Raw genomic sequence first — 27,626 nt, 5'->3', positions numbered from 1 at the left:
ACACACACACACATTATTTTTATTTTACAGATGCACATTCCAAGGAAAGATACAAATTGGAATTGCCCCATCGTAAATACAAAAACAATTTGACTCAAATAACATGTACTGACAGACATAACTTCAGGTGAACACTAGAGTTTTCCATTGGCAAATGCCCCCTCTTGAAACTGAGGAATAAAGCTCTTGAAGTAGGCCCTGTAGAAAGGAGAGAAACAGAGAATCAAGACATCTCCCTCACTTCTCTACTTCTGCAAGCAGTAGATTTTATTTATTTTATTTTAGCAGACAAATAGCTTTATAACTTTTGCCTTTATAAATATACTACAGCCTAATTGCCCACAATGAAAATACTGATCGGGAAAATATCTGTAAGCATCTGTAATTCAGAAAATGTTTTTTGCAATGAACTATATGTAAGGGGAAGCAGATATACATTGACAAGAAGAAAAGAGACACTGGAACAAATATTTAGGGTCTGTCTCCACCCACTCTGGCCTAAAATGACACGATGGAGCTCTGGCTAAAAGCAGAGGTGCAGACCAGGGAATGTGTGCATTTAGAAAGTCAAAAGGAAGCTAAATGGAAAACACAAACTGTCAGCAAGTACACAGTCTGTATTATGGAGAGCAAAGAGTAAACAGAAGCTCATTAATCGGTCTGACCATGGAGCCTCCTAGCATCATCAGGAGTATGGATATATGTGTTCTTATGTGGCCCTAGCAGAGACTAATATGTGACCATAAAGGCTTTCAACTTTCAATTCATTCATTCATTTACGGACTTGATTATTTATTCAATGACTTACTTGGCTCTTTTGGCCATTTCATTGCCATCCCAACGTGGACTGTAGGGGTAGGACTTCTGCACTTGAGAGTAGAGTTGACCACTGCTGGTGAAGTGGTAGATGGACTGGAAGGTCAGGGTGGGCTGGTCTCGTGGGAAATACAGAGGGAGGTCCACTGTGGGAGAAGAGAGAAGAGTGTGGGAGGGAGGAGCACTTCTCATGATGGAAACACATTGACTCAGTTGACTCCAAATCACTCACCATGAACCAGGAAACAGAAGTCTTTCCACATCAGGAGAAGTGTGAGCTTAGTGAAACCCACAGCATCATACTCCACCACTCCCCTGCACACACATACAAGCACACACGCAAGCACACAACACAACATGCATCATACACACAGAGACAGACACACACACACACACACACACACACACACACAGAGAGAGAGACACAAACCACACACACACAGGTCAGTGCAATGGGATGATGCTCTTTGTGAGATACAGTATTGTTTGTATTACATGTTTAAGATATACACCACACTGTACTGTATAATACACACAGGACTGAAGGACTCACATTCCAAAGTGACTCAAGAAGGCTGCAATATATTCTCTTCTTTTGTGGTAGCCCTGGATGACGTACTGCACCTGGAATTAACAGAAAGTGGTTGGAGAGAAATCTTTGTGAAGACTGATACATATGCTGTAGCCCATTGTCCACGGGTCAGATGCCAGATGGGTCCTGTACGATTGACTGAATGGCAAAGAATCTGACCCAAACTTGGCTGGATTGTGTACGAGGAACTTTGCCTAATATCAACAAAAGCTTCATATGTAATCCGAGCTTATAATGGGAAAAATATAATGGGAGTTGTGGGCAAGCTCCAACCTATGACCTGACACACACACACACACACACACACACACACACACACACACACAGACACAGACACAGACACAGACACAGACACAGACACACACACGCACACGCACAATCACACAGACACACACACACACGCACACACGCACAATCACACAGACACACACACACACACACACACACACACACACACACACACACACACACACACACACACACACACACACTATGACTATAGTCTTGCTGCACAATTCAGAATTTGATTTAGACAAGTTACACATAGCAAAATGAATAGCTTTGTATCTGATAGTTCTGTTCACTACCTTTTCACTACCAAAAAAATCCCCATCAAACCCGCATGTGCACCTGAGTTTGGATGGCACTGTGGGGTAAACATGTCCCAAATGCAAATAAATGGCAGTTCTATTAAAACGCTTGCTCTAAGTCATAAGTTCCAGAAGATATTGAGGAGATTATGCAGTGCAGAAGACGGACAAGAGTCCTTCTGTGTGCAGCACTGAGTGTGAATGGATGTGCGTAGTTCGATGCAGGTTTTCAGGAGTGGTGTTAGAAACCCTTGATAATGAACAGCGTGTGACAAACTTTAAATAGAGAACGGAAAAGATTACAAAAGTTGCACTAGTGGATTAGCTATGAATAACATATAATAGCACTGTCGCACAACTGACACTGGAAATACATAAACCTTAAATGACGGCGTGCAAGTGTAATGTAAATTGACATCGATATGTGGTTTTAGTGTTCCTTCCATGTTCAACTGATAACAACCCTGTGGCAAAAATGGATGAAATCAGCAAAAATAAGGTGTGAGCGACAGGGGGCTGTAGAAAACCTGGGCATTCCTCACATTCTCTTCTGAAACATCGAAGGACACTTGGGCTTAAAATCAATATCAGAATAGTTCAATATTATAAAGTAATATACCATCGTGAATAACAAGACCAGGAATAATAGTTGATTACACAACGATAGTAATATACTTGCCATTTATGGCAACTCTGACTCGTGATGACTGGATTCAAGTTGCCCAAGCATATCTTAATACCTCTTTCTGAGTGTCTGCCAATGGTTGGGTAACAACAGACCAAATATATACAGTGAATATACTACATTAAGCAAAAGTATGTGAAGCGTTTACAAAACATTTTAATTTTAGAGGATAATGCATGTGTGAGCATCTGCATGAATGTGTGTGACTGAGATTCTGCGCACATTCCACTGTGATCTCATTCTGCTGAGTGTTATTGGGTCAGAACAACAGTTGCATAGGTTTCTCAGTTGCTGTGCTGGAAATAACTCTTTTCTGTTTGTAACGCATGCTGCCTGGCTGCATATTAACAAGGTACCCCTCCTGGTTGTTGACAGCTGCAGAGGGCAGGTGAGTGGGGCTGGGGATAAGAGGTGGGGGAGGAGGGGGAGTGCAGGCAGAGTGCTACTGGAAAGAGCCTCTGGTCAGGTTTGGAAGTGTGAAGGTGATTATTACTGAATGACCTCCAAAGGACTAAAATGCATCCATAGGAACAGGCCACACAGGATTGTGTGTGGTTGGACTGAGATGGGACAAAAACTGTGCTTTAGCAAAGTGAAAATAGCACACGGTCCCTACAAGGTGAATATAGCACACTGTCCCTACAAGGTCCCAATCCATCATATGAGTCAGCAGCCTCCATTTGGGCACGCCCATACTAACCGAGCTTGTACATGTGTCAGAATGTTACAAACACACACAGAGACACACACACACACACACACACACACACACACACACACACACACACACACACACACAAATGCACATTCATACACAGAGAGCATCTCTGCAGGCAATGTTTATGCGGTAGGGGAGGAAATGTGGATTAGTGCATGTGACACCTACACTGCTGAATCAGAGGGAGCAGGAAAAAGCCCCTTCGATAGAGCAGGTGAAAAGGTCTTTAGAGACTAGTTACGAGGTAACACTAGCCTTGTTTACTGGAGTGTGTCTGGTTAGCTGCAACAGTATCTTGCCTGTTTAATTTCACATGAAATTTCACGATATACATTCAAGGATCATTTTATTATCTAGTCTTGAACGATGCATAGCATAGGCTATACATATGACATAGACAGACACAGTTCTGCCGGCAAACCGATAGATGCCACTTTGATCTCTTGAGAATTTCTTTTTTTAAATGACACATTATTCAGATCAGAGCCATGTGTCTCTACATGGCTATTCTTCAGATATCCTTGCAAAGGCAATAGAGATGCCTGAGTTTAGAGTTCTATTTCTTGAATTTGTACCGTCTTTAACAACTTTCATAGTAATGATAGTAATATCGATCTAGCCATTGTACATCTAAAGTTCACTTACACACTGTGTTTATGTCATTGATATCCTTTAAACTATCACTAAATAATGTCTTGTTTCACTGCTTTGACGTGACGAGGTACGATGTCAGAAATGTAATCCAGTTTACAGTAAAAGACTTTACATCGCATATAATGTAGTATATAACGAGTAAAGGGCATTTAGCATAAAATGTAGGTAATCTTTCACCAAATATACACAATGTTGGGACACTACTCCATCCTTGAAGTGTCTAGTTTAGCTATGAATGGTAGTTTCTCATCAGGTGTTTTATTATCGATGCAGATTCTTTGTGCATATGAAGTCCCTACTCCCATTGAAAAGCATAGCTATGGCTTCCTGCCACTCCCATGTCCAGATATGCGTTGCCAACTGGATCTATGCAAATAATGTATTTCTTGCTCTTACCATCAAACTCCCCACCAAAACAGAGACAGTAATATGATCAGTTTTTAATCCTTGTGTGGTGTTCATGATTAGGCAGCAATTAAGGAATAGTCATCTATTGTTATAAGTGGATAACATTTAAATAACTATTTGTACTGTATTTTTTAGCGGTTTCTTCCTCTCTCTTTCACACACACACACACACACACACATATATATATACAGTATATATATATATATATATGTGTGTGTATATATAAATATGTGTATGTATATATATATATATATATATATACATACACACACACACACACACACACACACACACACACACACACACACACACACACACACACAGTTAAAGGAGGTGCAGTCATCGATTATGGTGAAAGTGGGAAAAATGAACATAGGCTGTCTCTAAGGTGATTGATCTCTATTCCATCTGAACGTGTCAGCCTGCCGACAATCACTGAGTAATTGCATGCTTAACTACAGGAGGTGGAAACACACACTCAGTGTGTTTACATGATGGTATAATTCGAATCTTTGCTTAGTCGGACTATGCTTTCTTTCGAGGGTAGGTGCTATTATCCCAATGTACATGGCAGTGAATAAATCGAATCATTGGCCGAAAGCATGTCATATCCGATACGATAGGTGGCGCTGTTTTTATTACAACTAGTGGTGATACAGCCCTTTCCGCTTGACCTCTTCACCACTACCAATAACAACAACAGTTGATTGAGCATGAATCGCGTCTGTTCATCGGTCCAGAAATGCGTGTTGCCTCTTGGGTTGTTTGTTTGTTTGTTTGTTTGTTTCTTTCTGCCAGGCCGATGTGTTTATAAGTTACATTATTCAAAGGTGAAAGATAAAAGGCGAGAGAAACGGACGCACATTCACACACGCGCGCAAATAATGGGTTACAGCCTAAACGCATTGCCCTTCTGCCAGTTGCATCAAATTGTTTTAGTACTTCTTCGCTGTCGATTTCCAAATCTGTGTGAATATTCATGAGTGCAAGTCCAGTCAGTCTTTTCGTAGATAGATACAAGACCTTCAGGACGCAATGAATGTTTGGCTAGAAATTTGCCGAACTTTCCAGGGCTTGATAAAGTTCACTGCGTAACTCATTTAGCTGTTTCCAGCTCTGTATCTGCATCGTCAACGCTGGGCATTAGTTGTCTGTACTCCGATTTTATAGTTTCCCCATTTTAATAAATATTCGTTCATGATATATTTTTCTTCTTCTCGCGTAGCAGAAGGTACGCACAGTGCGTACGGCTGCATGCGCCACTGGAACTCTGTGCAATTAATACAATACATAATAGGCTAATTGATACAATATCTCCTCGTTTGAGTGTGGTTGTTTGAGTGCAATGGGAGTGTATGATCGATGTTGTCTATAAAGGTATTTAGGTAAAGGTATTTACGGGAAAATATCTCGATCCACCTGTCACGTCTCTGTCTTTAGAGGGCAGCGCCAGATAACTTAACACAACTAAAGTCAGGCGTGCCTCGCGGGCACAATACCAAATTTCATCATATTTGATAGAATGAAGGACATATTAGTTGTGAATAGTATCACCGAGTTTGATAGGTATTGGTCAGGTAATAGCCGAGTGACAGCTGATTTGCTTTCTGATTTGACAGTACCTTTTCGTGGTTTTTTTCAGCGCCAGATAACTGAACACAACTAAAGTCAGGCGTGCCTCGCGGGCACAATACCAAATTTCATCATATTTGATAGAATGAAGGACATATTAGTTGTGAATAGTATCACCGAGTTTGATAGGTATTGGTCAGGTAATAGCCGAGTGACAGCTGATTTGCTTTCTGATTTGACAGTACCTTTTCGTGGTTTTTTTCAGCGCCAGATAACTGAACACAACTAAAGTCAGGCGTGCCTCGCGGGCACAATACCAAATTTCATCATATTTGATAGAATGAAGGACATATTAGTTGTGAATAGTATCACCGAGTTTGATAGGTATTGGTCAGGTAATAGCCGAGTGACAGCTGATTTGCTTTCTGATTTGACAGTACCTTTTCGTGTTTTTTTTCAGCGCCAGATAACTGAACACAACTAAAGTCAGGCGTGCCTCGCGGGCACAATACCAAATTTCATCATATTTGATAGAATGAAGGACATATTAGTTGTGAATAGTATCACCGAGTTTGATAGGTATTGGTCAGGTAATAGCCGAGTGACAGCTGATTTGCTTTCTGATTTGACAGTACCTTTTCGTGGTTTTTTTCAGCGCCAGATAACTGAACACAACTAAAGTCAGGCGTGCCTCGCGGGCACAATACCAAATTTCATCATATTTGATAGAATGAAGGACATATTAGTTGTGAATAGTATCACCGAGTTTGATAGGTATTGGTCAGGTAATAGCCGAGTGACAGCTGATTTGCTTTCTGATTTGACAGTACCTTTTCGTGGTTTTTTTCAGCGCCAGATAACTGAACACAACTAAAGTCAGGCGTGCCTCGCGGGCACAATACCAAATTTCATCATATTTGATAGAATGAAGGACATATTAGTTGTGAATAGTATCACCGAGTTTGATAGGTATTGGTCAGGTAATAGCCGAGTGACAGCTGATTTGCTTTCTGATTTGACAGTACCTTTTCGTGGTTTTTTTCAGCGCCAGATAACTGAACACAACTAAAGTCAGGCGTGCCTCGCGGGCACAATACCAAATTTCATCATATTTGATAAAATGAAGGACAAATTAGTTGTGAATAGTATCACCAAGTTTGACAGGTATTGGTCAGGGGAGACGGCCCAGTGTTCCGAAAGCCCGATATTCCGAAATCTCAATATTCCGAAAAATAGTCCCCCTGGCAAAATTTAGAAATATTTTAAGTGGCACAAAACACTCGAAGCATTTCGTTTGCACAGCAGAGCGGAGACGCTCACCGGGCTATCACGCATATAACTTTTCCTAGGCAATATTTGTTAACTTAGCCTACTCTGGTTTTGAATATGGGGTAGGCTACCACTTATGCGAAGGAAATCACCGGCAGATTGTCTCAGGACATTACGCAGATCTTGTCAAGCACTGACAAAGCATGCATGCGTTGGCAATCATACAAATATTTTTGTATCATCGCGATGCAAATGCATGTGTGTATAATAATATTCTGAATTCAAGTTAATGCTTGTGAAATAAAGGCATTTATATGTTTATGATTGTGTGATTCATTGGGATGTGCATGTGGGCAATAGTGGTTCACGTTGCTGTACTCACAATTTCGGAACAGCGGGCTGTCGGAAAAATGGGCTTTCGGAACATTGCCATGGAACCTTGGTCAGGTAATAGCCGAGTGACAGCTGATTTGACAGTACTGCTGTTGTTTTAAGCAAATAAAATGTGGAACGTCCTTATACGTGTTTAAGGAGGGGTTGTAAAGGTGCTCATATCTTCGGTCCTCTTCTGTTATGTTTGTTCATAATCAACAAGAATAAGCTTGTGAGACAGTCTGCAGGATATTCATAAAAAACCGTGTCATTAGTATGAACATTTGAGACAACTTATCCCTCTTTCGTCTTCCGGGTCACGACCTGGCAGGGAGAGAGGGAGCATGCGCAAAGACGCAAAGTCCAGTTCCTTATCCAATTCACCGTTACATGCCGCAATAGTCGAACTATCAACTGGATCGGATCGAGTTATCCAGGGGTGTTAGTCCGACTATGTGCGGTCCGACTACGATCCGACTAAGGTGCTTACATGAAACGGATAATGCGATTTCAGTCCGACTAAGGCAGTTATTCGAATCCATGTAACCACGGTCACTGACAAAAACAACCACAAGCCCCCAAAAAGGCTTACCTTATTAGTGAGTAACTGGCACACTTGCGGTACATAGTCTATCAGACAGCCTCCACTGGGGAATGCCGGGATGTGCAGAGCTGACGCGCCTCCAAGAGCACTATGACAAGGAAGGAGAGAGAGGTAAATAATATTAATGACTACAACAACACAATAACAAAGTCGACATCCTCATATCATATTTAATATGGAACAAGGGAGAGAGGCAATTCTGGAAAAGAAAGAGAGGAAACCCGGCTAAGAGGTGCAGTGAAAGGTGCAGTCCCCTTTCCTTTTACTAGCTGCAGTGATATGCTAAAGATGATAAACCTGCAAGGAACCCAACATCAAAATCAATCCAGACAAACTGCTTCAAATAGTAACCTGATCAAAATTATCATTCATTACCTTCAGTATTCATATTTTTGTCTGATTTTCACAACGTTCTTGAAAAATAATTTTTTAGATAAACATTTGTCATGTATGCTACAGCATCTTCCTTAGCGTAGTGATTAGCAAACCCTGTTCCACAACCTGAACATGCTGAATTCAAACCCTGTTCCACAACCTGAACATGCTGAATTCAAACCCTGTTACACAACCTGAACATGCTGAATTCGAACTCCTCAGATTGCTAAAACCCAAAGATTTCTCAGTGTTAAGAGTACTTTGAAGGTCTATTGGCTCTTTTTAAAGTGCCAGTGTCCTCTTTCCCCTGTTAAACCTGTCAAATAATTCAACCTTTTGCCACTTGGAGCACTTAGCACATACTGCTTGAACCCCAAAGATTGCCTCTTATGGCTATATGTATTATTAGGCCCCTGGGCAGAGTTGCAAGGCCCTGTTGTTTCTTTAAGGATTATTGTTAAGGCCCGATCACCCAGATTATTACTATTATTATTAGGGTGCACCGGAGGTTGCATTGTACTTTGGTTAACTGTGGTGTGAATACTGGAAGAGACAGGGGAACTCAGCTTAGACTCGTGGAATAGGCCTAAGTAAGTTAACCCAGCTCTGTCTAAAAGCCTGGACGCTTATAGCATGTTAGCTGGTTAGCTAGGTTTATTAAACCATGGAATTTCTGGCTATCATGCCGCCTGTCAAAATGAGAAATTACGTTTATTTTTTTCCATTACATTTTTGGCTTGCTTACCTAAACTTAAAGGTTTGCTTTTATGTAAAGCATGTTAGCGATGTTGCTATTTTACGGATGTCAGGAAGCATTCGCATTCTAAATGCATGCTTGTAAATTGTAAGTTGTAATTGTAAACCAGTAACAAAGTTAGAATATATGACCTATAAGCTAGGAAACAGGAGCATCCTACGCCGTGGAAGGGTGGCCTAGTCTTTCTATCTAGCTCAGTCTTGTCTGCAATTTCCAAAGACTTACACATAAACTAGCCTAGGCCAAATTCAATACAGAGTTTGTTTAAGAGTTTGTTTAGCTTCTCCTAAACATGTTTTTAAAAAGTCGGTTTAAATAAAAAATGCAATGGGGTGCAATGATGACTTTCTTTTGTACTACTGTAACTATATAACTATATACAGTATAAACACTACAATAGTTCTGGCTGATAAAAACATAACCTACATTAAGGTTCCCTTAGGTCAGACCTGGGCAAAGTGCGGCCCAAGGGCAATTTGCGGCCCGTTGGCTGTCCCTGTGCGGCCCGCGGAGGTCAATTGTAAATTAGGAATTAAACGTAATACCTGTACTTATTATACGGCTCTTCAGAATGTTCCAAAAAGTTCCTTTGATTTGAATGGGCCATCCCAACGTTCGCAGGTCTGTAATTTCTTTATATTCACTGCTGCGAAAAATGTATGACTGGTGTCATTGGCAACGGGTTTTGTGCTATTAATTCACATCTTTCATATCATTCCGCAACGCAAGTAGTCCGGTCATTTCACGTAACTGAAAGTCATTGGAACTTGAAGTCAGAAGGTTGGTTGCTTCGCATTTGCGTGAAGAACTAAACGGCAACAAAATCATTAAAAAGAGGTATTTTGGAGAAATGTCTTCTATTATTTTGGCAAGTAACCGTATAATAAGCGGGATATTTTTTTTTATTTCCGTAGGCCTACATTCGTGCGTGTGGGCGTGCCTGCGACCATTTGCGCTGATAAATATTTATATTACTATTAATTTGTATACTTATACTATTGCAAGCTTGCTCTCGTGTGTGTGTGTGTGCCATGTGTATTGGTCGTCTGGGAACACCTTTAATACTGCAAACATGCTCATTTTCAAAATCGTTTTGGTGAATGTTGATTACATGTTGATTAAATAATGTTGGCGTTTTTACTATGCCTGCACCAAATTTTGTTGATAGCCTAAATGCAACATCTACTCTTACCAGTAGCAGCTAATCAAAACCATACAATTTAATGTTTTTTTTATAAAGAGATACAACTTATATTGAGCAGAATTGAGTTCAGCCTATTGGTCCGGCCCTCCACAACAGTCCCACTATCTCATGTGGCCCCTTGGGGAAAATAATTGCCCACCCCTGCCTTAGGTTCTTTAAGATTCCCCTGTATCTCAGTACACCTACGTCCTTTTTCCAGGCAAAAGACCACAGATGACGGCAGAGGTGGGTAGTAATGCGCTACGTTTACTCCCTGATATGTAGTTAAGTATTTTTTCCAGTAAATTGTACTTATATAAGTACATTCAAATCTTTTCATTCTTACTCGAGTACGATTTTAACGATAATTGTTGTTGATTTATACTCCGTCACATTAGGCTACACACGGCTTGCTACTTCTATGTTAAATCATTTGTATTCACACATACACAGCTTCCAGCCTACTACGTCGACTGCTTTGGCTACATGAACATATATGTAGATGCCACATCGGCCTCCGGTTCGAACGTCAATGGCATAGCTATACTGAACCAGGGCACCTAACAGTGGAAATCTATGGAAGTCCATCCCAAACATTAGCCTCGTCAATGGCATAGCTATACTGAACCAGGGTACCTAACAGTGGAAATCTATGGAAGTCCATCCCAAACATTAGCCTCGTCAATGGAAATTGGTGGAAGTATGGGCTGCATGGGGGGGTGCACGTTATAGCACTGGATCCAAGCATGGCAAGAAACGTCCCAGTTAAACTAGCTAATGTCAAATGCTTGCCATCTTAGTGGTTAAATTGAAACGCTAGCCAGCATTTAAGTTTGTGAGTGTGTGGTTTATTCTAAGGCACAGGTTAACACATTTCCGTTTGTGAGTGTGTGGTTTATTCTAAGACACAGGTTAACACATTTCCGTTAGTGAGTGTGTGGTTTATTCTAAGACACAGGTTAACACATTGGCCTTCAACTATGTCTCATCCATACACAAAAACAGTCCTCTCATTCACCATCTTGGTCAAAAGTCAGAGAGCATAGCCTAAACCAAATACCTTAAAGTGACAATGCATTTCTTTTTAACTGAATATTTAAAAAAAAGATAGACAGTAAGCAAAGAATATAAGGATGAGTAAAATATGTTTTTTGCCATTTCAACTGAATAAAGAACAGAATATCTGCAGAGGCCTTTAATCTGCACCCACATGGCTAGCAGAAGCCCTCCACACTACAATTAATTTATATTTATTTGTATACGGTTTATTCGGAATGTGCAGATAGCTATGTTATGTTGTGTTGTGTTTATTTGACACACAAAATCATTTTGATGGATTTTATTGTGTGTGTGTGTGTGTCTGTGTGTGTACTCAAGGAAACATACACGATTATTGATATATATATATATGTGTTTGATCCTGACTGATGTATGCATGAACTCACCAGCGTGCTTCTGACTCCCTCTGCTCCTCCTCCCTCCCCCTCCTCCCTCCCCCACCCCCTGTTTCTGTCACTCTGTTCAGCAAGCCTCAGGCTGATGGGTCCTCCTTTATGAGCGGGGTTCTGCTCAAGGGTTCTTCCTGTTAAAAGGACGTTTTTCCTTGTCAAGTGCTTGCTCTAGGGGACTCATGCTCTGGGCTCTGTAAAGCGCCTTGAGACTATTTCAATTGTAAGAGGTGCTATAGAAATAAATAAAAAGGAATTGAATAAGTGATCACCTACATTTTTTTGAACCTGCATGAATATTGTGTACCAGTACATTTTCATACGTGCACACAGTTCTTTCGTGAACAGGTATCTGAAATTATACATCAAGGCAAATGCAGAGCCCACTCACTTCTTTTATGTAATACTTTGTGGTGCACCAGTGAGAAGCCGGTGAAGGAGTAAGTCACAGCACACTGAGGTCTAACAAATGCAAAAATATGCACACCTAAAAATAGAAATAACAGCCGAAAATGCCAAGACTGGAAGTAGAGTCATTCACCTGACCTATACGCATTTACACCTATGCATGGGGGTAACCAGGATGTCTTACAATCAATGTTTGTCAAATGAGGGAGTGTTGATAGCTTTTGGCATGATAATGTTTAGCCCGAGAGTGGGAGTGAAACATCAGTCAGCATCACTGTAGTGTTGGTCCTGTTTGAAGTGCCAGAGATAAGGCGTGTAGATATGGAGCGGTGCTCACAAGGGTTGCCTCGGTAGAGAAGGGAAGACGAAGGGGAGCAAAAGAGAGAGAGTGGAGAGGCAGAGAGTGGAGGAATTGGAGAGGGAGAAAGAGAGGAGGGTCTGTGTGGTTTTCCACACTGCCTTGTTACTAGAGTGTCACTCCACTATATTTCCTGCCTGCCTTTAAAGTCCCACTCATTCTCTTTCTCCATCGCTTTGTGCTAGAGGGAATGTCGAACTGGAGTGAGTGTTCTATGAACAAGCAGGGAAAAAAATGAGAAAGAGGAAATTCTTCAGAAGTGTTTTTTTTTTCACTGCCTGCCTCCAGTCCTCTAACTAAGGCTAGGGTGGTGAAACAGATATGCAAGGCAAACAAGGCCACCTCAACAGCAGAGCCAGGGGCACACAACAACTCCACAAGCACACAGAAACTGGGCACTGCATTACAGTATTAACAGGTATATCCATCTTTAGCTGAAAGCTACACATATACACAAAACCAAATAAATACATTGACATTGCGTAGGTAACGTAGATTCCGGGAACCACAGGGGAAGACTGCCGCCCCCACTCCTATGTACACACACATATACTCCACACATGGACATAAAATGCGCACGTGTTCAGAAATGGTTATCTGACACACTCATAGACATACCCACCAACACAGCCCCCCCCCCCACCCCCAACACACACACACACACACTCACACTCACACACACACACTCACACACACACACTCACACTCACACACTCACACTCACACTCACACTCACACTCACACTCACACTCACACTCACACACACACACACACACACACACACACACACACACTTCCAGACCCATTTCACTCTCCTTATTCCCCTTCCCCAGACTCACCCACCCTGGCAAGGTCAACTCCAGGCAGACACGCATTAGTAAAGCCCCTAATGCAGAGGGGCAAAGGCAGTGCAGTCTATGATTGATCCAATCTGACATGGCCGGAGAGCGGACCCCCCCACCCCTGCACTGGAGCAAAGCCAGTAGATCCAGGGTGGCATGGAAGGGTAACCGAAAGGTTTGGGGTGTCTGCCTGTCCAGAGGCTGACGCTAGCAAAACTCCATTTCTTTGTGAAGATGGTCTTTCTATACTTGTCAAAGAAGTTCCCAACTTTGCCTCCAGACATGACATGAGGAACACAGAAATGTGTGACTTTAGTGACAGACTAAACAGAATAACAAGTCATCCCGTACATGGGGTTTGCCCCAATTTACTGTCCATTAAATTCCTGTAACCTACACAATACTGTATAGATTGAGGCTTTACCTTCAATTAGACAATGTAATACTGCAATTCCCTTTTTCTAGTGTTTCATTTTCCCAGATGTAAAGGTGCTATATGCAGGAATGGCTAGCTGTTGGGTAGAAAGCCAAAATACTTCATGCTCTACACTCCAACCAAATTGGGTCAGCAGCAGTTTGTCCCCCCCTAGCTCATTTCCCTCATGGGAGTAACCAAAATGTCTGGCTAAGATGGCAGAGGCTAAAGGCTACAGGTAGTATGAAAACATTTATATGATTGAAACCTATCTGGGCGACCATTAGTGTTGATGCTTATATGTTATGTTTACTTTTTCTAGGCAAACAGACCCCTGCAGATTTTCGTTTAAGTGAAGAAACTTTAGAGCTGGCTGACAGGCTATTCACTTAAACCCATGAGCCTGCAACTAACTACAGGACTGCCCAAATGTCTTGCTGTTTTTGCTAGTGCCTCACTATTGTCTCTCGATGTAGAAAGTATGACAAGAGAGATGCCACTACTAGCTGCTTAACATGCTAACTTCAGAGGTTATCTCGGTTATACAGTGTATTTCACTTTTTGACATTACGTAAAAAATTGAATTTCTTTATATTCTATTGATATTTTGAGTTAATTTGTACCTATTAAAAAAAAAAAATCACCTATACAGCTAAAGATACGTGCAGTGTTGCGGTGAGGTGACTCAATTATTGTAGAGTAATAAGACTACGGCAGAAGAGGAAATACCGCGACAGATGAGCGCATTTTCCACAAAAGGTCTCTTTTCTTTTCAACAACATAAACATTGCTCAACCCTTTTTCAACCCTGAACATCGTCTCTATCCCAGAGAGGCATCAGTATATCTACATATACAGTCACAAGCAGCCTCACTAATCTAATTATAGTGGAATACCGCCGTTACCAGGAACAAACTTGCTATGTTGTTGCATTAAACGCTTATGACCATTCTTTTGCCTCACTACACTCTATGGTTGCTATTGGGGAATGCAGTGAAAGTACCAAGAAAGTATTCATCTGAAAACTTTGATTTCCACAGAAAATAAAGACCTGACCTGTCTTCCTCACACAAGTCCCTCCGCAGCGAGTGCCAGAATGGCTGCTGAAACATTTAACATTTAAGCAAAGATGTAAGCTATACATTTGACATTTCAGCACCTAGCTCTGAAGTTGCAAATGTGTTCCATTAGACAACTTTGGATTATGAAATTGAATGTGTATTAGGTTATGCAGGTTTCAACATTTTACATAAGCATGAATACATTCTCCAGAATGGGTGCTTTTTTGTGAAGGGTCTTGACAAAAATAGCTTGTCAAATAAATAAGCAAAATTATGACATTTCTTTTTCACATGCTCAGAATCACATACCCTGATTAACAAAAAAAAAAACAGTTCATTTGAACGGATGTGGCGTGGGCACTTGAAAACATGTCTGAGAAGCTGCAATTACAAGACAACACATTGAGTTGTTCTCAACAGCAGAAGAAGCCCTAAGGTTTACTCCTTGGAAAGGCGCTCATGGCAAACACTGTCCAGAACCCACGGCAATATTGGCATATTCTTTCATGGTAATCTAGTCTGAGCCATTCAGCTGCTACTGGTCAGCTATAACCAAACCTTTCACTAATTAACTTTGGTTCTGGCCAACTGGGCACCAGTGCATTAGTCCACACCTTTCTGAAGCGTTCCTTTTTGTGCAACAGTGCGCATGCGTCAGTTTCTGCCAGCTGTCAAACAAGGAGAACTAACAAATTCCAAATAACAGATTTAGTTTGGAGGATATGACAAATGCATACAATCCAGACAGTTTCCAAAAAAGTTGTGGCTGGAAAAAAACACGAGACGATAAATTCACTCTAGGTTTTGGAGAAGCAAATATATAAGGGGAAGTTGAGTCCTTTAGTCACTCACTGAGCTGTGGCAGTTGACTGGGTGTGTCAACTGCCTGTTTGCTATTTAAATACATGGATCCCTCCTAACCCTAAGAGGCATTTTACCACTGTTTTTGACAAGCATATGTTTTGCAAATACAGATAATGTTCACCTTCATGGCATTCATGTTTTTGAGGACAAATACAGTCATTGTAAATGGTACATGGACTGCTTTTATATAGTGCTTTTCTACTCATAGAGTCAGGTGAGTCAGGATCGAACTAGCAACCATTCAATAGCTAAAAGTCTCTACTTCCTGAAGCATTATCGCCCATATTGTAATGAGAGGGTATAGAGGAGTTTGACTTACTGCTCAATACTGGGGGAGAGGTAGAGTTTAGGAAAGACTTGGGTTGCCTCAGCATCTTCAAAACTGACTGAGAGAAGAGCAACGTCTTCAGCTGGGTCCAGTGCTGTGTCCTGGAATCAAAGCCACATACAGACATAACATTTAGGAATGAACAGACAAGGTAAAAGCATTAGATATCAAACACACACTCCCATATGTACACATACAAGTGAGATGACACCCTAGCCAGGCTATAGCAGGCAGCCTGAGAGTAGAGTATGAACAAGTGTGTGTTTTATACCACATTGGTGTGTGTTTTATACCACATTATTAGTGTGTGTTTTATACCACATTAGCGTGTGTTTTATACCACATTATTAGTGTGTGTTTTATACCACATTAGTGTGTGTTTTATACCACATTATTAGTGTGTGTTTTATACCACATTATTAGTGTGTGTTTTATACCACATTAGTGTGTGTTTTATAGCACATTATTAGTGTGTGTTTTATACCACATTAGTGTGTGTTTTATACCACATTGGTGTGTGTTTTATACCACATTATTAGTGTGTGTTTTATACCACATTATTAGTGTGTGTTTTATACCACATTAGTGTGTGTTTTATACCACATTAGTGTGTGTTTTATACCACATTATTAGTGTGTGTTTTATACCACATTATTAGTGTGTGTTTTATACCACATTAGTGTGTGTTTTATACCACATTAGTGTGTGTTTTATACCACATTATTAGTGTGTGTTTTATACCACATTAGTGTGTGTTTTATACCACATTGGTGTGTGTTTTATACCACATTATTAGTGTGTGTTTTATACCACATTGGTGTGTGTTTTATACCACATTAGTGAGTGTTTTATACCACATTATTAGTGTGTGTTTTATACCACATTAGTGTGTGTTTTATACCACATTATTAGTGTGTGTTTTATACCACATTAGTGTGTGTTTTATACCACATTGGTGTGTGTTTTATACCACATTGGTGTGTGTTTTATACCACATTATTAGTGTGTGTTTTATACCACATTATTAGTGTGTGTTTTATACCACATTAGTGTGTGTTTTATACCACATTGGTGTGTGTTTTATACCACATTATTAGTGTGTGTTTTATACCACATTGGTGTGTGTTTTATACCACATTAGTGTGTGTTTTATACCACATTATTAGTGTGTGTTTTATACCACATTAGTGTGTGTTTTATACCACATTAGTGTGTGTTTTATACCACATTAGTGTGTGTTTTATACCACATTGGTGTGTGTTTTATACCACATTATTAGTGTGTGTTTTATACCACATTGGTGTGTGTTTTATACCACATTAGTGTGTGTTTTATACCACATTATTAGTGTGTGTTTTATACCACATTGGTGTGTGTTTTATACCACATTAGTGTGTGTTTTATACCACATTATTGGTGTGTGTTTTATACCACATTAGTGTGTGTTTTATACCACATTAGCTCAGCAAGTGTGTGTTTTATACCACATTAGCTCAGAACAGCAGCAGAAATGACTTGGAGTATCTCATGGTGTGTGTGAAGGTTCCAGAAAGTCTGTTAAGCCTGCAGCAATGGGTTTCATCTGGGCATCAGTAACACAACTGCAAGCTGCTAATAAAATGTCTTTCAGACGATTTGAACTCATCCATTTGAAATAATTACCGCCTTCTGTAAAAAACCTTTCCCACCACGGCACTGTGATTGCATGTCAATGACCAAACACAGTGCTACCAGCCGTTGCCCAAGATTCTGACTTCATTGGCTTTGTGACTCAATGAGGCACATTAAAGTCTAAAATCATTTAGTGTCAAGAGGCAGATGAAGGAGACAACCTTGGTATTAGGTCAACAGCCATCCTCATATGATGCATCCCTCTGTACTTGGCCTTCTATAGTTGTAGTCTAACAATATGGCTTGTTTTGCAGTGAGAAAAAAAGAAATGATGCTGATTGCCATCACACTACTGCTAACTTCCACTGTTCTCAAGACAGATAATGTGTAAAATATCCATTAACAGGCATATCAAATACAAAGCCCTTTTGCAGCTTAAGCATAGACGGTAGAGTACCATGGTATATTTGTAATGTTTGCTGACTAAAATTGAAAGGGAAAAAAGACTATAAGACTATTTCCTCTAACACATGACAACATTGATGTAATCAAAATCTAACCAGTTTGGCAACTCTGGGGAAATTGAAAATGATCTCCAAATGACTTAGAATTGCTCAGACAGGTTTACCACCGCTGGTAAAAGGTGGCTGTATTCACCGGCGTAGTCCTGCCTGGAACCGGTTCCAGAGAATTATGATGTCTTGTGTGTGCTTGTGTGGGTTCACCTCAGTTCAAACAGAAATGATTCAGACACATGGATTTTACAGAGGAAAAACCTTCCTTTGTTTGTCCACCTTCAAGAAAGGGGGGTCCTATTTTGGTTCAGTGTCTGAATTCAAACTTAATTTGAATAAATCATTTTTGAATTTGAATTAATGAACTTGAATAATTGCATAAAAAAAAAAAATTTGAATCAAATAATTTGAATTGGTATTGTTTAACTTGAATAATTGCATTGAAAAACAGAAACTGAATGTAATATTATGAATTTGAAAAACTGAAACTGATGTAATATTATGAATTTGAAAAACGGGAGTAGGAAGGCAGTAGCGGTTCTGTGAAGGGGGCCGGACCTTATAGCTCCATTCCTCATCATTTAGTCTTTTTTAGGGGGTGGGGTTAACTATCTCACACAAACAGATAGAATTCATGCTACAGTCCAGTTGTTGTCTTAGTCCCAGCAAAGAGGACCTATTAGAAGACTATAGTCTTAGTCTGTTTACAAACAGCAACCAGCGTTAATTGAAATGAAAATGTTCAGGAAAATCTTTCCTAACCAGCCAAATGTGTAAACATAACACTGACGTTTAGTGAAATGTAGACTCTTATTAATGACTTGTTTAAAACAATGACTGGAGCGCTTCACAATACACGGTATTAGAACGCAAGTATCAGAGTTGGAGCACAGTCGATAGTGGCGCTAGGAACAGAAGCAGCGCCAAACAACGGGTGGAATAATGAAAATAATAACAAATAATACAACTTAAAAAGAGCAATACTGCAATCGCATAAGCAATCTCAAACTTCCTAACTAACTAAGCTAGAGGTTAACTAAACTAAGCTAATTTCACATTGTATTGGACACAGTGGCACTTGGCATTAAGCAGACGGTACGTGTTCGTTTGTCAAATATTGGTGCACGTTATGTGCGTCTTTTCAACATTATTTTAGATAAAGCATCTCCTACAACAGACTGATGCAAACAATACTTTCTGCGTTACACAGTATTTGTGTCAGTCGTGACCTGTAGCACCGTGCTCGTACAACAACACTATTATCTGCTACAGTTGTTAGCTGAAGGTTACCATTATGGCGGTGTGAAAAAGACAATCTGCACTTGATTGCTCTTCCTTAACGACAAGTTCCGTCTCAGTATACTGAAATTGAATTGCAAGCACTAGATTGGAATTGAGAGAACTGAATGTGGAAGAATATAGAGTCTCAAATTTTCAGTGAGTTCATATTATTACATTCAATTTCAAGTTTATAAGCAACTAATAAATTCAATTTCAAATAAGTATGCCATTAAGATTACATTTTTCAATGCAATGTTTAAAGTTTAACAACAGAAATTAAAATTAAGTGATTACATTTTTTTTTATGTAATTATTAAAGTTCAATACAAATTCAAATTCAAATATAAATTATTCAAACTCAGATTATAGTGACACATATTTCTGCCCATTGTCAATCATGTGATCATCCACATCCACACACACACACACACGCTCTGGACAGGTAAATAAAAGTATGAAATCCGGGTCCTCAATAAGGTTTTTGGGCACTGTAACAAACATAAGCCTTTCTCCCTGCATTCCTCAGGGGATGTGAGGTGTAACCTGATTACATCAGCTCATGTTAGTGTAACACGCAGCAGCCCTGAGTTTATGCATCATGCCTACGTGAGAGCGCTGGCCTGTGGCCTCTGTAATTCCTAATAGAATCACTATGAATAACAAAGAGGAGCACACCAACTTATCAACTAAATATAATTTATAAAACACAAAATGGTCTATTGGGTTTCCAGTCAGCCAAGTGATTTGAGTGGACTAAAGGTAAGTGACAAGGGGAGAACTCATTTTGTTTGCATTAGGTTGTGTTCATATTAGGGGTGTAAATCTCTCATGACAAAGACGATCCGATTCGTATCTCGATAAATGGGCACGATACGATACAAGAAAAGATGCATGTTGATAAAAACGATTCAGTACGATGCGATACGATGCGATTAGATGCAGTTCAATAATTGAAAACACTGAGTTGTGAGGAAACAATGGACCTCATTCTCGAACATTTTCTTAAGTGTCTTATTAAATATCTTCTTACCAACCTCAGAAAAGATCTCCGCTGGATTCATGAACGCCTGGAAATGTGTTCTTAATTGAAAGCGCTTTCTCATGCACCTGAACTTGCATACAGAAACGCCCCGCCAGCTCCTTATAAGGGCATGCTATTGCAACGTGTGATCACTCCACAGGCAACGCGAAAGCAACTTCAGAGACTCATTTCAAAGCAAGCACCGGTAGACCCAGACCTAATTTCACCAGGGAAGCGGTGGAGGTACTGTTGCAGAATGTAGATGTGTCCATTCTATTCCACTATGTCTATATCCACGCGATTGAGTTTAGTGCTTATTTATTTATTTATTCACTGCCATTTGCAGTGTTCATATAATGCTTTTATTTATGTTAGGACATCACGATGGCTCGGTCTCGGAATCATGACTATAAATGTTAAACATAATTGTTAATGATACAAATATTCTCCTATTTATTATTATTATAATTATTTAAATCCGAGGATGTCTGTACAAACACGCAATCAACAACGATTTATCTTCCTTGGCTAAAGTAGCTAGCATAGCATAGGCAATTGAAATGAATAGGGTAGCTAGCATAGCATTGGCCAATGAAATGACTAGCGTAGCTAGTTGTAATCTGTCATTCTCTCCAGGTCTTGGCGTTATTTGTGAGAATACAGCCAGATTGGTTTATGCTATGCGGGCTTTGGCCAATGACAGGCTGTCATTGTTCTGACTGAGATCAAATGCAACAGGTCAGCGAGTGTTTTGTGTTTTGCGTAGCAAAAAAACGGACAGACAAACGCTTGTGAACCGATTCATAACTTTTAAATCGGGCAAATTCATGTTCATGTCATTTTAATACCAATGCGGGACATCACGCATCGATGTAGTCGTATCTTACACGCTAAAAACGGATATCGATACGTATCGGTTATTTTTTACACCCCTGGTTCATATACACTTTCGTTCAAAAAACTTCAGTATCTGGTATCTGGAGCATCAGCACTTCTGGATTTGATTCTATTTGGTCAAAATGTTGTCAGAAAGAAGAGGTTTATTCAGATGTCAGTCTATGATTGTTCAAAGAAATGAAGGTTATCCCATATAAGACATTGAAGATTGTCACAAAGATATGCACAACATCTTTCACAGAGCGGCTCTAACCAGGATACAAAGACAAGAGGCCTCAGTGCACAACTGTGCAGGTGGATAACTTCAGAATCTCAGAAACAGAACCTCACAGGTCTAAAGCTTTCAGTAGTACCCATAAAACGCCAATCTAATCAGCACTATCTAATCAATCAACCTACAGTGAAGAGGCTCTGGAATGCTGGCCTTCTAGGCAGAGTTTCAAAGACAAAGCCATGTGTGAGACTGGCCAATGAAAGGAAGAGCCATGTCTGAGACTGGCCAATGAAAGGAAGAGCCATGTGTGAGACTGGCCAATGAAAGGAAGAGCCATGTCTGAGACTGGCCAATGAAAGGAAGAGTCATGTCTGAGACTGGCCAATGAAAGAGCCATGTGTGAGCCATGTGTGAGCCATGTGTGAGACTGGCCAATGAAAGGAAAAGCCATGTCTGAGACTGGCCAATGAAAGAAAAAGACTAAAGTTGGCAAAACAAAACCGTTTCAGGGTGGAGGATGATTAAAAAAATGTTACAGACAAAGCAATCTAATTTGAGGTTTTTGGATCTCAAAAAAGAAACTTTGTGAGGCATAGAAGAAAAGTGCTGGACGATTTCCTTCTCAAAACCATGTTTCATCCTAGAGACAGGGACCCAAATCATTGCTCGAAAACCATGTTTCATCCTAGAGCAAGACAGGGGCCCAAATCATTGCTCCAAATTAGAATTGATTCCGTATGTAGGGACCTATTTAAGAAGCAGTCAGGCTGTAATGCTACACAGGTTGTAATTGCTGCAAATGGTGGTGATGTTATTTTAATCAGTTGATGTCTTGACTATATTTTTCATTCATTTTACACCATATTTACAATTTACAATTTACTGATGAAAATATGGGTTTTCCTGAAAAACGTGTAATTCCAAATCTTTTGCAGTACTGTGTAGTCCAAAATCCTAACAGGTAGCCGTCCAACTACATGCCCGCTGGACCCCATCCCATCCAATATCCTTCAAGCCATATCGCCTGCCGTCTTACCGGCAATAACGCAGGTGATTAATGCTTAATTTAATTCTGGAACATTTCCTTCTTCATTTAAAGTGGCTCGGGTAACACCGCTGCTCAAGAAGCCGTCTCTCGATCCCACTCAGGTGGAAAACTATCGACCGGTCTCACTTCTCACGCTCCTATCAAAAACCATTGAGAGGGCAGCTTCCAAACAGGTCACAGAGTTCCTATCAAGGAACAATCTCCTCGATCCAAACCAGTCTGGATTCAAAAGCGGTCACTCCACCGAAACAGCCCTGTTGTCTGTGACAGAGGCCTTGAAAACAGCTAGAGTAGCAGCTCAATCCTCAGCGCTCGTCCTGCTTGACTTATCAGCTGTGTTTGATACAGTCAACCACCGTATCCTTCTGTCCATACTGTCAAGTATGGGCATTTCTGGCAAGGCGCACTCCTGGTTTGAATCGTACCTCACTGAGCGCTCGTTCAATGTGTCATGGCAAGATCAGCTGTCTGTACCTCACCGCCTCACCAAAGGGGTGCCCCAAGGCTCGGTGATGGGACCACTTCTCTTTGCCATTTACACCACTACGCTGGGCCCTATCATCCCCTCGCATGGTTTTTCCTATCATTGCTATGCTGATGATACTCAACTGTTTCTGTCTTTCCCTCCTGAAGACACCACTGTCTCGGCGCGGATCTCGGACTGTCTTGCTGATATATCCACATGGATGAAAAACCACCACCTTCAGCTGAACCTGGCCAAAACGGAACTGATGGTCTTTCCAGCCAAACAGGCCATCCACCACAACATCAGCATCAATATTGACTCCTTATCTCTTGTTCCATCCAAAACAGCAAGAAACCTCTGGGTCATTATTGATGACCAACTGACTTTCACGGACCACATTGCCTCTGTCTCTAGGTCCTGCCGCTTTGCGCTATTCAACATCCGCAAAATCAGGCCGTACCTAACCCAGTATGCCACCCAGCTGCTGGTGCAAACCTTGGTGAGTTCCCGCCTTGATTACTGCAACGCCCTCCTAACGGGCCTGCCGGCTTGCGTGGTGAAACCACTACAAATGATCCAGAACGCGGCGGCGCGTCTGGTGTTTAACCAACCGAAAAGGGCACACGTCACCCCGCTACTCATTGACCTCCACTGGCTGCCTGTAGCTGCTCGCATTAAGTTCAAGTCACTTATGCTTGCCTACAGAGTGCTTGATGGTTCTGCTCCCACCTACCTAAATGCTCTTGTAAGGGCAAATGTTACACCCAGGATGCTGCGCTCTTCTAGTGAGCGTCGTTTGGCACTGCCGTCTGTGCAAGTACGGCAGTCCAGACTATTCTCATTTGTAGTTCCACGTTGGTGGAATGAACTACCTAGCACTACCAGAGCAGGGGCGTCCCTCTCTACCTTTAAGAAGCTTTTGAAGACCCAACTCTTCAGAGAGCACTTCCCGTCCTAACTGGCACTTCGACTAGTGCTTAACTTGCAATTACAGCAGTTACATTTCTGCACTTCTTTTTCTTTTTTATTACATTTTGTTATATTTCTTATGTGAAGTAGTATTTATTGTTACACCAGGTTCTATTGCTCGTAGCTTGACTATTCTCTCCCTTGTACGTCGCTTTGGACAAAAGCGTCTGCTAAATGACCAAATGTAAATGTATTACATCTTGTTTTGTTAAAAACACACTTTTCACTTTTTCATGTAGAAAAAACACTATCCCAAAATGCAGTTCAGTGCGTCTTTTGTACTGTAACAACTATTGTTAACGTAGAGCTTATGCTAGTTAACGTGCTAGTTTTGCTAAAGGCAGTAAACAGAAAAACAAACTAAAAGGACCTGTCCAATTTGACTCCACAAATGAATATTGGTGATGCACTTTATCTGTATTGTCATTCCAGTTCACCGTCAGATATGAACACAATAAGTTTACACACATTATTATTATTTTCTCAAATTTTTGCTGTTGCTATAGGAAACAATGGACATGTTTCCCAGCTCCTCTTGTGATTGGTCAGCTGTCAAAAAAATGTCTGACATAGGGTGTTTTCCTCTGAGAAGTACAGAGGAGGACAGATTTAGACTGTCAAAGACAAGGACACTCCTGAATATATGTGAGCACTGCAACAAACTACAGTGCTTCATTAAATAGGAGAAAGAGAAGTACTTCCTCAAACATGCCTGGGGCCTAAATGCAGCATGGCTGAGGTTTTTTAAAAGCATCATACAGATAGAGCATCATTAAAAAGCCTGTTCATTCTGGGGGACTAATGAAGAAACTCAGGAGGTGAATAATGAGTGTTTAAATGAGCCTGTCTAGGGGAAGAGAGGAAGGCTGTGTGGCTGTGTGGCTGTGTACTCCAGTGCTGTCCTTCTCCGAGAGGATGAGTCAGATGACTTACTCTAGTGAGGGCAAGAGAGGAAGGCTGTGTGGCTGTGTACTCCAGTGCTGTCCTTCTCAGAGAGGATGAGTCAGATGACTTCCTCTAGTGAGGGGAAGAGGGTTGACGGAGAGAGAGCGCCCCTGGTCAGGGCCTCACCATGGACATAGAGCGGACCACACTTCTGCTTGCCTGCTTGCCTGCTTGCCTTCTTCCATCTACCCTCCCTCAGGCTTCCCCTTCTCTCTTCTATTCGACATGACAGCTCGGAGATGTGACAGCTGTCCTTGTGCCTCTGTCCAACCATTCAAAGTCACTTGGAAACACAAAGGAAAACAACCCCCCCCCCCCCACACACACACACAGAGAGGAGGCTTTTCTGTGAGGATACATATCAATAGGCCTCCACAAGGGCTTGGTAACCTTATTTATTATCTCTAGCTCTCGGGAATCTGCAGCTTCACAGTGGTATCAAGAAAAATACGATTAATTTCGTTTTGAATCTTGCTTGAAAGTTTCACTTTCACTACAACTATAATAACAAAATTGATATAAACCTTAAAACCTTTCCTTTTCAATAAACCCAGTGTTAAATAAATTACAATAAAAAAATTATTAAACTATTTCAATCATAGCATCTGCAACCCAATGTAAAAACCTAGTTTGGAGGCTGCGCTGGTGGTCATATAGACCCCGTTCACACCTGGTATTAAGCTGTCTTTGGTGATCCGATCAGAAGTTGAAAGCTCAGGTATGAACGCATTGGAGGTGGTCTGGGATGCATATGGCCACATTCTTTCAGCGATGTGAAGGAGATGTGTCCTGGGTCACACTGAAGGACTGCTTGCTCAACTGACGTCTCCTGCAGATCCGGAAGTATGCAGGCTACTCATCTGTCATATTTAAAAAAGAACATTGAGTTTTCTTACATTTCGAAAAGGTCATAGAGATATATTACGAGCACGCCAAACATCTTGGGCAATTAGGTTTCACTGGAGCACATAGGCAACTGCTGTAGGCTATAATCTTCTTTTAATAAAGTTATTTTATTTACAATAGCCTACTTATGAATTTTGCCAAACGATTATCTACTATCCGCTCCCTATGTTGTACCGTATTTTCCTGACTATTAACTGCACTGTATATAAACTGCATTGCAGTATTTTATGTCATTTTATAAAACAAACCTGTTTATTGGCCGCATCTGTGTAACCATAGTTTATTGAACTGGTTATGTCATGCCAAGTAATTGTGGTGTGAGCGCAAGAAGCCATTTAAATAGGGATGCACCGATACCGATACCAGTATCGGTATCGGTGCCGATACTTCGTTAAAATACTCGTACTCGTACTCGTTGTTGAATTGCCGATACCAAGCACCGATACCACTCATCAGTATTTCACTGCATCAAACTGGCCGGGCTATGCTGACACAAAATGTGATTTATTGTCCTACCTGTCCTACCATTCTCTGCCAGACTAGTAAGTAGCTTATTTGCCGTCTTGTGTTGCATTTGCTTGATGTTTGATTGTGTTAGGAAAGTTTGTCATAGTGTCAAAGTATTTCAGTATACAGGTTTCGCTAAATTTAGCTGCTAGCATCTCGTTAGCGATTAGCAATTCCGTTGTGCTGCCTTAACGGCGATTTGGGCTCATTTTAAGATAAATGACGACGACAGGAGTAAGGCACAGTGTAAGATCTGCACTGCTACGGTGTCGAGGGGCGGAAAGGAAAGTACTCTGTTTAACACAAGCAATTTGATTAAACATCTGAAGACGCACCATAGTGCTAAGTACACAGAGTTCACTGATGCTAGTGGCGCAAGACCGAAGCAACCAATCTTAACTGACATCTTGCAAAAGAAAAAAACGCGCACGCACACACAGAGAGAGAGAGGTAGAGAGAAAGACTTATAGTGCCACATAGGTTAAGTGATTGTTTGTGTACTTGAGCAGGAGATTCTTCTGATCCTTTTGTAACTGAAATGTGCTCTTGTGCTAATCCAGTAATAGTTCTGTTCACTTTTTGTTAAGCAGACTGTGTTGTTAACTATGCAGCAAATTGAATTGCCTTTATCTGGTTATATTTGCATTTTGTCTAATGTGATGATATTGTCTGTTTGAAGGCTTTTTTTGTGTGTTAAAACCAGAAAGCTCTGTCTATTTTTGGCTTGGGATAGCCTTCTGTTAATTTTGTACTATAGGCTTGACATAATCTGCAGAGGATAAAATAAAATCTGCCTCCAAATTAATTGCACTTTCATGGAGACCAAATCTAAAAAGTATCGGTATCGGTACTCGGTATCGGCAAGTACACAAATAAAAATACTCGTACTCGTATCGGTTTGTAAAAAAGTGGTATCGTGCATCCCT

The 27,626-nt window shown here is 40.8% G+C and overlaps 1 protein-coding gene across 6 annotated transcripts in view; it reads right to left on the bottom strand.

The window, feature by feature from the left end:
• Positions 1-27,626, bottom strand: part of babam2 (BRISC and BRCA1 A complex member 2) — a 70,767-nt gene continuing 43,141 nt past the window's right edge. For all 6 annotated transcript variants that reach the window (XM_012814285.3, XM_031580225.2, XM_031580228.2 and 3 more), the window contains exons 7-12: positions 16,312-16,421; positions 8,270-8,369; positions 1,370-1,440; positions 1,049-1,131; positions 809-962; positions 1-198 (exon numbers count right to left, since the gene is read on the bottom strand). In XM_012814285.3, the coding sequence (XP_012669739.1) occupies positions 135-198; positions 809-962; positions 1,049-1,131; positions 1,370-1,440; positions 8,270-8,369; positions 16,312-16,421 (582 nt within the window). In that variant the 3' untranslated portion in view covers positions 1-134. The remainder of the gene's footprint in view (positions 199-808; positions 963-1,048; positions 1,132-1,369; positions 1,441-8,269; positions 8,370-16,311; positions 16,422-27,626) is intronic.

Source organism: Clupea harengus, chromosome 14 (genome assembly GCF_900700415.2).
Source record: "Clupea harengus chromosome 14, Ch_v2.0.2, whole genome shotgun sequence".
NCBI lineage: Eukaryota > Metazoa > Chordata > Actinopteri > Clupeiformes > Clupeidae > Clupea > Clupea harengus.
Note: the sequence above shows the minus strand (reverse complement) of the source record. Positions and strands in the feature narration are given on the sequence as shown.